Raw genomic sequence first — 14,855 nt, 5'->3', positions numbered from 1 at the left:
ATGGCACTGTGGTTCATAACAATGAGTGGACCAATTAACTTCATTATATTATGTATTGGGATTGATCTTCTGCAACTATTACTAGTTAAAAACAAGGAGGGCCTTCTTACCATAACACTATGTCTATATAACACTGTAACACTGTGTGTGTATGGATATAATATATGTGTATAGTATATCTATCTGTACTACTCATCTGTACATGCATGTATATATATGTGTATGTGTGTATCTACCAAAAACCAAGTAAGGTTTAATCCACATAGACTGATCCTCTTTATCAACTGATCCTCTTTATCAACTGAATTGCAATAAATAACTTTTAGCTTTTTTTGCTAGGTGCATTCCAGTAGCACTAAATGGCACCAGTTCAGAGCTGGTACGTACAAACAGAAAACTAGAGCCATTCCACACCGAGAATTTTATAACCTACACCCAGGAAATAAACACTGATAAATAAGTGAGATTATAAAAAGAGGTTCAGAAAAGCATGAGACAATCAATGATAAAGTTTATAGCTAGGCCTATCAACCTTGAAACTTGTAGTATTTTACAGACAATGTTCCCCAAGTACTTTTGCTCAACTAGCATCAGAATGAAAATAGTAGAACCCGTCATCTGAAATATATGTGACTAGCCCATTCTATTCGCATGCAGTTTTCCATTTCTTTTGCAACTATACATGGTTTAACACAAAATAAATAAATAAATAAATAAAAATCTGCCTGCTTCAGAATTGAATCTATTTGAACAAACTATGAATATATATTGGCTAAAATAAGGTGTGTTTTTGTTGTTCTTTTTGTTTTTTGGTAGAAGTGCACCTATAATACATAGCTGATCATAAAAAATAAATATACCAACTGTATGGTTTATACATGGTTAAAGCTGCGGCAGAAGTTATGGAGCTAATCCTGAGGCCCTTATCTGAGTAAAGACAGCACCAGTAATGAGCTCCTCATTAAGCAGAGTTTTTTTTACTTAAGCAGAGTTTTCCCTTGTGCTTGGCACAGTCCCTGGGGGGGGGGATGTCTCAGATTCCTGCAAGAAGAAGCACTGGTAAATTGGGAAGAGTTTTTTGCTCTGAGTCAGCGAAGCACTGGTAAATTGGGAAGAGTTTTTTGCTCTGAGTCAGCAATGTCCTAGAGCCCAAAAACATAGCTTTTTTTTTTTTTTTTTTCCTTTTTGTAATTTTTAATTTGTACCTTTGGTATCAAACTGTGGATGCCAGTAGGAGCTTGCACATGAAATTCCTCACAAGTTCATGACTTCCAGTGACTATGGAGATTCCAACTCTTTGTTTGAGCTGGAAAGACCGCAGATCTCCTCCAAGGTTAAACCTATACTTCACTGAGCTGCAACCAGTAGACTGCCCTAAGCTGTGCGTGATGGGCAGGGATGATAAAACAACATCATTTTTTTCTCCTACCTCTAACGTTAATGTGTATTAAGATTATTCAGAAGTCTTATCTTCTGTTGGCCAGTGCTTGACAGTTCTGGCAGCAGTGCAGCCCCCTTGTACAGCCACAGCTCTGTAAAATGCCTGTGATGGCGTGGATCTATGACACTATCATTGACAGCAACATTACCACAGAACTGCTTGCAAGTGTACAAGGTAAACTAACTTGAGGAGACAGGTGACACCACATCTACGTGCATACACACTCATTTTCCAACAACAAAAAGCCTGTCTGAATTGTTGTGAAAGCAAGTCTACGCCAGAGATTCAAAAATCCATGGGGAACTCTGGACTGGTTTGATCTGTACAAGTTTCTTCCTCCTTCTGTTTACCCATAAGCATATTTATTAGTATAATTTTTTCTTCTTAATTACCCTCAGCTAGATCTGTCTCAGTATACCGGTTGTATCCATCTCCAGAAGGTCTCCAGAGACACTCCTGAGTGAGGTGTTCATTTCTAGTCTGGTAGAAGGGGGACCAGCTCTCAGCCTCTCAGTCTTGGCAAGCATCACGCTTTTTTTTTCTAACCTGCTTGTGGATTTTTCCTTTAGCACTTCATAGACACTGACAGATGTTAGTCTCTCCATTCAAATAAGATAGGGAGTAATTCACAAAGGAAGTAATTGCTTAGTGTTAGTTATAGGAGGTCAGTGGCAAACCCAAGAGTGCTTAATTCCGATAAACTTTAATGCTTTGAATGATACAGTGCCTTTAACACAAGTCTTTCTCCTTTCTGATTGGCTTTGAATCTCCTTTAATGTCTTTATTTATTTATTTATTTATGTATTTATTTCAAAATCTGGCATCACCCCTCCATTTTTTTAGGATGATAAATAGAGATAGCAAGGAAAATGCCAGTGCTTTCCCCTCAAAAATGGCATGTTCTGAATAACTGTTTTTCTTAAAACGGAATTCAGGGCAAAACAACACATTTAAAAGAAGTAAAAAGGACTGGAAAAAAAAGTAAGATGAAGAAAAAAGGACAACTGAAGAAATTCTCTTCTTTAAAAGCTAAGGCAGAAAACTTTGATTTGTCAGCAATCTTCCTGTAGGATTTTTGTCAATATTCTCCCTTGAAGCAGAGAATTAAATTGATAAAAATCTTCAGTGGAGGCTGTCGGAGGCTGTGAATGGCATCATGCTATTTATTTCAGGTTTTTAAGTTCCCTAGGCTTGTGCCACAATTAATTGAGGGAGACAACCTCCTCAGGATGACTCAAAACACATGAATTAAACTCTCCATGAACTGTTCTTAAGGTGTTTTTTTTTTTTTTTTTTTTTTTCTCCAGGGAATATATAAGGAGTTGAAAATCCTAATTTCAAAGGAGGGTCCATATCTTTATCTGCCATAGGGTTCTCAGGCATTTTGGATTTTCTGCATCATCCTTCCTAGCCCAGTAGTGACTACCTGCATGTAATTGAAGCTCTTGTCTTACCGAGATAAATCTAAATTTCCTCTGCACAAATTCCATGTTTGGGGGAGGTGGGGAGTGGGACAACTCATGAAGTAAGATTAAATTACATTACACCTAGATTTAACTGTGACATTGCTATTACAGAGCTGAGATACTAAAGGAGCTTCTTGAGCAGATAATTAAGTGAAATATGTGATAATTTTTCAACACCTCTGTAGTTTTTCCATAAAGAATATAAGTGGATATTATCATTAATTCAATTTCCCATCAACCTAAAGTTACAGCTTTGGAATGTCAAACTGCTATATTTTAGAAAGTGCGTTTAAGTGCCTCTAATTTTTATACTCTTCACTTGTTGCTAAACATAGAGATAAAAAGAAAAAAAAATCTCCTTCTAGGTGCAGGGATTAAGACTGCTTGTTGAAGATGCAGAATGCAGCCTCAGTTTCACACCGTTGGTCCTTGGCCTTAACCGTGTCCTTCCCAAGAGACACTGATGGAATTACTGCTGTATTTTAAGTCAAGCATATGTACAGGGCTTGCGGGATCTGGCCTTACGAGGTTCCTTGTGTTCTCATTCTTTGTTATTTACTGAAATACCGAGCACTAACCACCCTATACTTCCTCTGTTTTTTCTTGTCTTCAAAACAGGCCCAGGCGTTCCAGTCGTTAGTGTGCACAGTACGAGTAACAGTGAAAGTGAGTATTCCTTATGGAATAGGTATATTTCGTATTTGTCCTTGATTGATTTGGGGACCGTGGAGGAGGAGGGGAAGACGGTTGCAAGTAAATGAAAACTAACAGATGTGTCATTCATAAAAACTTATATTATTTACCTTTTAACAACATACACATCTGAAAATGATATGGACAGAAGGCAATCAAATGACTAAAACTTTCCCAGGCTTTTCAGATGCATTTTATACTAAGTGCTTATTTTTCACCTTCTATTTACACCTGAGTTAATTAGATGGCAGGTTGGTCTTCATCCCTTTCACTTTCTATGTAAATTATGCTGCCATTACTGCAGACCTTCATAGTTTTAGAGATGTTTTTTAGAGTTATAATCAAATTATCTTGAAGTAAAGTACAGTCCTTGGAGGATTGGTCATAAAATCTGACCTACATACAATGAACTTAGTCCTGCTCTTACATTTCTCAAATCAGACCAATTCCACTGACATTTTCAATGATGACGAATCCAAAAATAAGGCCTTTTTGGGAAGGTATTCAATACTTCTAATTTTGAAATTTTACTCATTACCTTCTGCATATTGACACCAAACCTATAGCCAGGTGTTTCCTGGCTGTTTGGGATACTTTGTAATAGAAGACTATCCTTGAGCAGCAGTTTTCCTCACTTAAGGTATTTCTCTAGTGCAGTAGAGGTAACAGCACTACCACCAGCTCCACTGTGGTTCCACATAGCATGAAGGTGTGGATTAGAGGAAAGGTTGAATCATTCCATTCAAATCTACTAGACCAATCCTTACCTGTCCCAATTTCATCCAATAGATTATCCCCAGAATTTTTCCCAGAATCCAAAAATTATGTACTCTGCTTGCCTGTGTTCCTTTTGTCCTCGCCAGCCACAGATGACAACAACAGATGACCTAACCTTGCATGTTGAAGTAGCATACTAATCAATAGTATTGTGCTAGCAAGCATTAATTAATGTGTGCACTTCAGCTTTGTATTTTTTTTTAATGTCACTGTTGACAGTATTTGTAAATCTCAGTGCCGTGTCACACCAAGGGGAAGGAGTTTTATCCAACTCAGTAAGAGGTAGATACTGCTAAAGTAAAATTAATTGACTTCTGTAGAGCTACTCAATTCTGTGAAGGTACGCTTTGACTCTTTATTATTCGTATCTAAACTACTATTGATAGTGAATCATTGTTAAGAGATCTATGTAGAGCATCTTAAAAGAAATAAAGCAAGCCAGGATAAAGGGATGTTGTTTGCTGTAAAAATGAGAAAGCAAATAATAAGAGAGATAATTTATCTACAGTGTTTCAGTGCAAGATTAAATTATCCTCTTCAATTAATAAAACAATGATTATGGATTACTTCAATTATTTCATCCTCAGACTATAATTATACCATTTTGGTTGACTGCCCAGAAAAGGCATTCTCCTTAGACTGTCTCTTTTTGACCTAAGTGCAGGGTTTATTTTTTAATGAAAAATTTACATTTTGGATACAAGATTGTTAATTTGAGTGAAAACAAGAAAAAAAAAAAAGAATGATCGTTCTTCCATATGCAAAAGGATTGCTTCAAATCTGTCTGCAGCTTTAAGCCAAACTAAGTCTTACTCTTGGCTGAAGTGCAGAAGACAGAGAAGGACATGAAGTGATCAAGTAGAGCTGTAATGGCTAAATATTGACTTGGAATACGTAGCCTAGAGAAGTGTGCTTACTCGGGGCTTAGGATATTGCCCAGCAGACTAGCCTTTCCCCTGTGGCAGCTGCTGTTAGTATTTGTCAGGGATACTACTATTCATGTTGGTCATCAGCGATTTCATTGTTAGTGCTTAACAAAAACAAAGCCTACTGAAGCCAGAAATGAGAGTAGTTGTATATGTTCTGAATTAAAATGATTGATCTTGAATTGCAAAGCAGTTGCATTATATATATATGTGTGTATATATATATATTTTTTTAAAAAAAAAAACATTTAAAGAAGGAAATAATTTACAAGAGTTGTTACTGCACATTTGTGTCCTTTCCTGTAATTTTTTTGGAATATTGATTTCTCTTTGAATGATGGTTTTCTGTACCTCTCAGCTTGTTTTTTCTTGCTGTTTTCTACAGATTTTTATATTTTGGAGAATAACGCTCTGTTGAAAGAAGCTGTTTTGAAGAAAAAGAATTCCAGAACTGAAATTAAAATGCTTCACATTGAGGATTACGGTAAATTTGGCAAAATATTATTTTAACAAACCAAAAGCTTTCTTGAATTGTTACTGTTTTTCATCTGTGTAACTACCAGCCTTTAATGTCTTGCTCTTTTCTTAAAAGAACTCCCTTTACAGTTGTCACTGCCAAAAGATTTCACGGATCGAAACCAGTATGCCCTTCTATTAATAATGTAAGTATTTATATAGAATCATATAAAATAATAAAAAGTACTTCAGAGAAAACATATAATTCCATAATTAGAAAATGTATTTTTTCATTATGTAGGAAAATTGCCTCATGGATTTGAGTTGATAAATGAAAAGACTTGTTCTCAGGAAGATTTTGTTTTAGGCACCGTCTGGAAGAGATGCCTGTTGTTTTTGTTTTTTGGATGGTGGTGGTGGTGGTGTTGATCTCGTCAAACCTAGTTTGACCACTAACAAATGGTGCCTTTCATATTGCTCAGCTACAGCTACTTTCTTGCTTACATTTTCAGCTGTGTTACAATTGTTATTGTATTCCAGTTGCTGAAAGTTTGAAAATGAATGCTTACCATTGTCCTAGGTAATAATGGTTTAATTGTGTATCAGTTTTGTTGGAAAGGAAATGTGATATAACATCTTGATCCAGGCTACATACACTTAGATGTATATAAAGAGAAGATAGACATTTAGAATAGTGAAGTGTTAAATACGAAGTGTTTTTTGAGGTCCATTTCAGCTGCAATTTGACAAGGGCTTATGAAGAAGAGAGGCAGGAAAGGAAGAAAGCTGATTAAAAGAGAATGTGAGTTTAAAAAGAAATTTACCTAATATATCTGTGCAGTCCAATTTAAATGCCTAGTTAGGTGTACAGGGGTTTCTGATTCTTTGTTTTCTAAGCTGGAGGGTAAATATGGCATGTAAGATCTAACATGCTGCAGTGATTGCTTCAGAGACTCTCAAGCCTCTGGTGAAGTTTCACCTTCCCCGAGTCATACATTTTGCCAGGATCTGGTTTGCTTATGTGGTCTCAGATCTGTCTGCAGGGCTTTTGCACTGGTGGCCAGTTTCCCTCCTCTGAATAAAGTCCTTTTTTGATGGCTGAGGTTCATATTTTGACTGTAATTTCTGGTAGCAGCAAATGCTTCCGTGTAGTGTTCTGGTGCCCTCTGGATTGATAGGGTTACAATTCTAAGAAAAGTTGGAATAGAAAAGGGGAAGAAAGTTTGGTGTTATTCTCATAGTCACACAATAACAAATATATATATTTTTTCAAATCACTGAAAGCTGGTAGCCATATCAAAGGTGTATGACTATAATAAGGCTCCTACATTTATGAAAGGCACCTGCAGATAAATGTGAGCTCCCAAGATATGGCACCCAGGCTGCTGAGTGTTAAGGCTGAATCTTGGAAGGGAGCCTGTGTCAGTGGATTGTGGTCCCAGCATAAAACCCAGATGCGAATGCTGTACAGCTCCATGTTGTCATAAGCTCAACTTAAGGCCTAAGCCCTAAATATCCTGTACCCTTCATGGTAAGGATTTTGTGAAGATTCATCCAGTAGTAGTTGCAAAGCATGCTGCAGTGCTGAAATAGAAGATCATTGTATTGCCATGTTAAAATCTATGTTCATCTGTGTATGACCAGACTATCTAACAAATAGGTCTCATATAGAAGCCAGTTTTGTTGGTTAGAGCTGTTATTCTTCCTGGAATTGTGATGCATAGGCCATAAAATGCTAAATAGATTATAACACACTCTTTTTTTTTTTTTTTCCATTTGTTCTCCTAAACAACTTATACAATTCACACTTGGTTTCCTTCTGATATAATACATGCAGTGTAGCTATAGATTAGAGAGGTGTACAGTAATTGGTTGAAAATGCGATTATCATCTCTTTTCTATATAATTAACATCAAAGTTTAAATTCCAGATCCTTGATTTTCTCATTATGGTTCACCTTACTCATTAAAAAAGTATGATACACTCCTTAGTAACACATAGAAAATGATTAAGTAAAGATTCTGGCATTTAATCCGGGTAATAAAATGAGAGGTGATAATCATTCTTTATTTTTTCTTGAACATAATTAACCTCATTCCTTCAAAATCTTTAGGATAATGTATCTTAAATGTCAACATTTATTATTTAACACCATTTAAAATTGTCCAATATGTAGGTGGATATTGTAAAACCAAATCAGTGGAGAGTTTGTTCTGATTTTCAAGGGAAAGAAAGCAGCAGGGTACTCTCCAAAGTAACAGTGAATTGTCTCCAAGAGGTTTCCGTTTGTTTGTTTGTTTACTTGATGTTATATTTTGGTAATAAACAGGAATCACTTCATCTGTTACTGAAACAATGAAAGATTTAGGCCTTGCCCAAGCAATCAAATCTATTTATGCCTCCAGTTAATACACTTTTGGGACTGATAGCATAAGACAAGACAGTAAGGTTGGAAGTGAAGACTTTTTTACAGCTTCAGGAATAACTCATTTTACAAGACTAGCAGAAATGTAGAGAGGCATAATACAAATATTGGAAGATATTCGAGATGTGGGGTATAAGGCTTTATATATTGATAGTCATGTTGCGTACCTTTCAATTTTGTAAAGGATATTACTCGTTTTAACTGGCAGCTGTTGCAAGTGAAGAGTTGATGCTTGTCTACAAGGTGAAGCATAAAGTACATGGTGAATTCCACTACTTTGGTTGCAAAATGCTTGCAAAGGAGGATGTACCTAAAAACATTTTTATTTGGCCAGTTCTTCCCCTGTGAGACAGCTGCAAAGTTTAATTTTTTGGGGATCCCTAAGTCACGTGAATGATTCACTAGTTGTTTTGCAGGCCATCCATCCAATGTCTTCGTTCTTCCTGTTTCTACCAATACAGAGCAGTATTTCACTACTCTCTTGTGCTTCTGTTACATCAAAGTCTGATTTTCTTTCCTCTCCTTTGAACTTCGTAACATTTCTCATGGCCCAAAGGGAGAATTCATTTAGCTGTAGGCTAAAAGAGGGACAGGCTGGAGTTTTACTCCAGCTGTTTCGTTTGCAGTAGTGGTCCCAGTGCTATTGGCCATAATCAGCCTTCTCAATCCCTTTCTCTTCACTCTTGTCCCCAAAAAGGACTTAGGAAATTTTTGAGCTAAGATCTGTCCTCCTTTAGCTTCCCCTATCTTTTAGCTTCCTCCACTCCCCGCCCCCAGCAGTACACATCCTACAATGTGAATAAAATGCTTGTTAGATCTTTCTTAGAGAAAGACAACAGGAGATTCAAAACTTCACCTCCTTTTCTGGTAACACAAGACAGTATCACATCTCTTCTTAAAACTGTATTTTCAAAATCTTCAGCCTTGAGGGTCTGAGAAAGATATTTTAAGAATAACATTTTTTTTCTTATATTGTCTACTTCAGGCCTGCATATCACATGATTTTGCCCTAGTAATGGAGTAACTCCTGGTGATGTATTTTAATTTGTTTGGCCATATCTGCAGGGAGGAGTTATAAATATGCTAACAATTTCTAGTTGTAGTCTGGTATATCTTAAAAGCATATATGAATAGGGAGAAAATGTTTGGGATTTTCCGTTCTCAGTGTGTGAGGCTATTCAGGTTCCCTGATTTTTGACCAGTAATGGTGGGTGTGCTTGAAAGCTGAACAAGAGATGCCCATGAAATCTGAAAATGAATTGGATTTTTCCATTGTACTAGTTTTTGCAAACTGGCATTCTTCTCCCTCTCAGTTTCACCATAAGAAAGACTTTTGTCAGTGATATTTCTTTGTCTATAGTGGGTAGATTTTATCATCTGAGATGTAGTCTTTCTGATGTTTGCTATCAAGATGCCTTTTCCATATACTGTATCAAATCTACTGCATGGCAGAAATAGAAAGAGATGTACAGGAAATTAAGCAGTGATAATAGCAGTTATTTTCCACATATATTTTGAAATTGTTTTCCCCTCTGTTTGGTCAACTGTATAACTTCTAAAGTTCCAATTTACAATCTTCCCACTTAGTTTTAAAATGATGCAAAACCTGAAATAAATTTTGCTGCAGTCATGGTAGGAGATTGGCAGAGGAGTAGAACTCAGAGTACAGCAGCAACAGCCTCTCTGGTAACATTATATTATCCCCTGAAGGCTGTAACTCTAGTCATGAACAGAGACTTCAGTTAAAGCTTTTGGTTATAGAATCCAAAATAACAGATTCTTCTCTTTTCAGCAGTATATGAACTTATGATGAGCTGCCCCTTTTCCCAGACAGTCTGCAGTGTATGTGACTGCCTTGCAAGAAGCATACAAACTACCCACTAAGGTCAATGATATTGGTATATTATTGATGGCTCCTGTCTGTTTAAATGGTGCCTCAATGGTGAACTTCTGCAGTTTGCCCAAGTTGTCAGCAGTCGTGCTGCCACAGAGGACTCATAATCCAGGTGTAGTCACTGTTGAAGACACAAACTAGGCAGCTCTCAAGCTTCTAACTTTGAAAGTCAGGAGGAAAAAAAAAAAAGTGCAAGTGCTCTGACATACAAGAAGGAAAAAGAACCAGAAATTGTTAGGCATCTTCTTCATTTGAATCATTCTGCTCTTGTTGCTTGACTCTGAAGATGACAGGGATACTGCTCCTTAAGGAACCCCTGAGGGATGGCAAAGATGTAACTTTGCATATGCATTGTGGTGTTGGCTTTGATTTTGCTGTAGTACTTTGCTTCCCTTATGTCCATCCATAGTCAGGTGGGAAGACTTCTGTGTTTCTATCACACACAAGCATAAACAGAATGGACTTTCACTCAGGCTTACCAGAGGGGTCATGAAATAAACCTATGAACAGGGTACCACTGAACAAAAGTGAATTGTAATTGGGCTGTAAGTAATGATGAGTGCAAAACAAAAACTGACCTTTGAGAAAGCTGGAATCCCAAGACAAACTTCACCAGTCAGGCTGTACATCTGTTATTGCACTGCAGTAACAAACCTGCTTTGTTACAAAGCCCTCAGGGTGATGTCCAAACTTGCATAAAGGATTAATACCTTGCAGAAGCCTCTTTTAAGGGTAAAAGTGTGGCCTAAAAGGTGCATAGAATATATGCTGTCTCTCTGTGGAGAACAGAGTCACACCTCAGATAATCAGTATTATTTTAGAGTAGCAGCTGAAGAGTAAAGAGACCTTATGATGCTAATGGGAATTTTGACATGTACCTCAATGGAAATGGCTTTAAATGCCTGTCACAGACTACTTACGTGGACATTCTTGAAATAAATTAGCCACTGGAAAATTGCTTCCAAAAGCAATATGTCAAACAACCCATCATGAAGGAGAGTGGTAGATGTGTTTAAAGTCTGAGCCTAAAAGTAGCCCAGCTATGCCCTCCAGAGAAGGAGCTTGGAAAAACATTGCTGTCAGTTCTCACCCACAGAAAATCTTACTGAAGTTCTGTCTAATGTTCTTTTTTTCAATAGAAGAAATTATCTGAGGGTGGCATTTTTCACTTAAAACCCTATTTTGGTTTAAAGCATCTTCTGGTACAGAAGAAAGCCTGCAAATGTCATGGTTCTTCCCCTTTTCCCAAGTGCCTAGATATATAACACATAAATGAGAACCCTATTTGTTTTGTTCTTAATTTAGGTGGGAGAGATGTGGGCTGATTCATGATAATTTCACTTGCGTGGGGTGCATTAAACTGTTTTAAAGATAACCAGACAGACAAGGATATTTCTGACAGATTTTCTTCTTTTGAAAAGTTAAAAGAGCTTTACTTTAAAAAATAAAAAATAAAAATGATTGGAGGCTTGGGGCTGCTGCTATTCTGCTATTGGAAATAGTGGTGGAAGCTCTGTGAAGCCATCTATGTCAATGTAGAGTGCTTCTGAAAACCTTGATCTGTACAATTACCATACATTTTAAAAGAAACTTTCTGCTCCTGCTCTTTTTACAAATAATAATGATTATATACTTCTGAAACTTGTGTCTTCTGCAGAGCTCACTCGACAGTCATTATTTCCAAATTCATTGTTCTGGATTGTTTGCAGTTATTGTAGTTGCGTGTAATCACAACTGAATGGTTAAGCAAACAAAAACCACTCTTCCTTTCTTTTTATAAAGCCATATATAAAATTGTTACATAGGATAATGATGAATCAAGCATAAAATATTTTGACTAACTCTACAACTAAGTAATGCAGATGATACATCAGCTATGTATTGCTGTAGGTAGGTCTTGCTGAATTTGAAAACATATGTATTCATCACATGCTTGCAAATTAATAGGGAGATTACCTTGAAGGTGATATATGCTATCCACAGCCAAAAAAAATACATATAAGACAGCAGTTATTGTACAAGATTTTTATCTCTCTTTCCTTCCCCCAGGTTTTTATAAGTCTCTGAAGCTTAGGGTTCTCTGGTGAAATAATCATTTCTGTCTTCATCTTTCTTTCACCTTAGACAGGATATTCCCACAGACACTGTCCAATCTAATTTCCATACAGCCAGCACAGACACTTTTACATTTTAATTTGTATTCAGCTGGCAGATGCAGCCTGCATAGAAGTATTTTGCATTTTGTAGAACTTCATGGTAGCCAGCTCTCTTATTCTGCGTTTATCTTGGGGAAGAAATAATGCCAAGCTTCCTTTTTAAAACTGGCATTTTGTTTTCTTTGGAAGGAAAATAGTATATTTGCCTTCAATATAAAATGCTTATTGTTCCTCTAGACACTGCATTCTCCCATTCTTTTCCACCTTTTCTTCTCTAAAATACTTTTTTTTTTTAAAGTCATAAAATAAACTTATCATTCCTGCCTGCATCCATTTCTTGCTGTGAATTTGGATGGAGAAAATGTAATTTTCTCCAAAGTGTACTTTAGTCTTCTTTGTACCGTATTTCAGAAAATCCATTTGAGGATACAATAATGCAATTATTTCTTTTTGAAGATGGCAACCTTCTATATATAACGTATTATATATCCTACAAAATCATACTCAAGGTACGGAATGAATATTCCTTTTTGTCTGTTTAGTGCAACTTAACAAATTGTACATGAGCCTTCTCAGAACTGAAATAGCCATTAGTGATTGTATTTTTTTTTTGTTCACTTTAACCTATAAGCAGCACTACATGCTTTGATTTTCTGTTTGTTTCTATAAAATATATTCAGCTATTGGCAACACCACAGCATAACGGTTTTAAAGTTATTTTGCTTACTGCTACTGCAGGTACAGCAGCACTAGCTAATGGGATAGTATCGATGGAAGGGACAGTAATTCAACAGGATTGCATAAACAACTGAATTCTGCCATCTAGGTTAATTAAAATATCAGAGAACAGCAAAGTGCATCACATTGTCAATAGTCTTCGTTTGTGTCTGGTGTGTTGGTATTTGCAGTGATGAAGCTCCAGGCAGCCAGTTGGTTACAGATAAGTTTCACATTGACTGGGACTCAGTGCTTGTCAACTCTGATAATGTCATCGTAGCTCGATTTGATGGCAGAGGGAGTGGATTTCAAGGCCTCAAGATCCTACAAGAAGTCCACCGATGCTTAGGATCAGTGGAAGTGAAGGACCAAATAGCAGCCGTAGAGTACGTATGTGCAAACTTTTCTTCTTTTACTCCTCTTCTACCTTGATGAAAAAACATTTTTGACTGAAACTGCCTAGAATGGTTTCTCTGCATAGTAAATAACATTAATATTTATTTTTTAACGCAGTTGCGAATATTGAAATAATAACCTTTTCAATACAAACAGCAAATTAAAGATCAAAGAGATGCTTGCTTTATATGCTGGTGCTTCTCTTTGGTAAAGCTGTCCTTCAGTGTGTCATATAAATATGCCATCTATGCTACTTTGTATTTGTGTATATTGCTTAGGAAAATTTCTTACAGCACAAATGGTAATGTTCAACTGCTTTTGTGTTACAAATTTTTAGGCCTATGTGATAGGATGCTGCTCTCATTTTCACCATGGAGTTTTCAAGTAATTTTACAATGCAAATGGAGTTATAATGTTGTAAATGAGAACAAAATCTGGGCAAATGCCTACTTATTTCTCATTTGTATTGTCGTTCTTTAACTGATACAAATCCACCAGCTGCATAAGAGGGTAGTCTCTCTGTAGATTAATCACACACAGCTTTGACAACCCTCTTTACTCAGGGTGCCAATATCCGATAGGCTAATATCAAGGTCTGGATGGACTCTTTCTAGGGACCTTCAAGGAAAGACAAGGGCAGACTTTCAGTTAGCTGTGTTTTTTGTTTGTTTCTTTGTTTTCTTCTTCTTTGAAAGGGTTTAATGCTTCAACCTATGCATGAGTAGGTATCTGTGTATCTGTATCTGACATGACAGACCTGGGCACTGGGGCTCCTGGCATTTACAATGGTCAGGAATGGGCTGCGTTGAGCAGAGCAACTCATCTTGCAAACATCCAAGTGACCCTTGCAAAAGGGCTGTCAGAAGCAGGCCACAAGCTGTGCTGTGAGATCTGAGCTCTCTGCTTAAATAATAAGTGGTTTAAACTCAATATCTGGCCTCTTTTTGGGTGCATTGCATGGGGAAAAGGGAGAGAGGAGGTGAGAGAAGGTACTGAAGCTGGGTTTGTCTCTTCAAAAGCAGTTGGATTTTAGCCTCAGGTTATTTTGTCTTTTCCATATAAAATTCACCATTGCTAATTAAATGCCCTGATGAGAGAATTAATTATTTGGATAATTACCTAGACTCAGGAAGTTGCAGTCATTTTACCTTCCTTTAACTGTCTGAAAACTAGGCAACTGGTCAAAGCCAGTCATTTAAGCTCTAGTTAATGGAAAATCCTGGCATTTCTGAAGGGTGGCTCTCCCCAGGCTGAGGGAAGTGCCTGACATGAGTGGGAAGAAAGGCTGTTCGAGAGCGCTCTTCTCTCTGACAGAGGAACAGGTGCAAATGTGCAATTTAGTCAAGATGCTCAAATTCAGGTATCTAAAGTTAGGTAAGATGAGTTCAGTGCCATGTGTTTGCCATATAGAGGATGAATTACAAAAATAAAAAAATAAAAAAAATCACATTTCCTGGTGCAATATCACTTTTATTGCTGTAATTTGTTCTTCTACCTTATCCACATGT

At 36.9% G+C, this 14,855-nt stretch overlaps 1 protein-coding gene across 11 annotated transcripts in view; it reads left to right on the top strand.

Moving 5' to 3' along the window:
* The window catches only part of DPP10 (dipeptidyl peptidase like 10), a 494,333-nt gene that overhangs the window by 470,995 nt on the left and 8,483 nt on the right, over positions 1–14,855 (top strand). For all 11 annotated transcript variants that reach the window (XM_080599345.1, XM_080599346.1, XM_080599344.1 and 8 more), the window contains 4 exons: positions 3,526–3,573; positions 5,689–5,787; positions 5,896–5,965; positions 13,143–13,337. In XM_080599345.1, the coding sequence (XP_080455471.1) occupies positions 3,526–3,573; positions 5,689–5,787; positions 5,896–5,965; positions 13,143–13,337 (412 nt within the window). The remainder of the gene's footprint in view (positions 1–3,525; positions 3,574–5,688; positions 5,788–5,895; positions 5,966–13,142; positions 13,338–14,855) is intronic.

Source organism: Anser brachyrhynchus (genome assembly GCF_964034855.1).
Source record: "Anser brachyrhynchus genome assembly, chromosome: 7".
Lineage (NCBI taxonomy): Eukaryota > Metazoa > Chordata > Aves > Anseriformes > Anatidae > Anser > Anser brachyrhynchus.
Note: the sequence above shows the minus strand (reverse complement) of the source record. Positions and strands in the feature narration are given on the sequence as shown.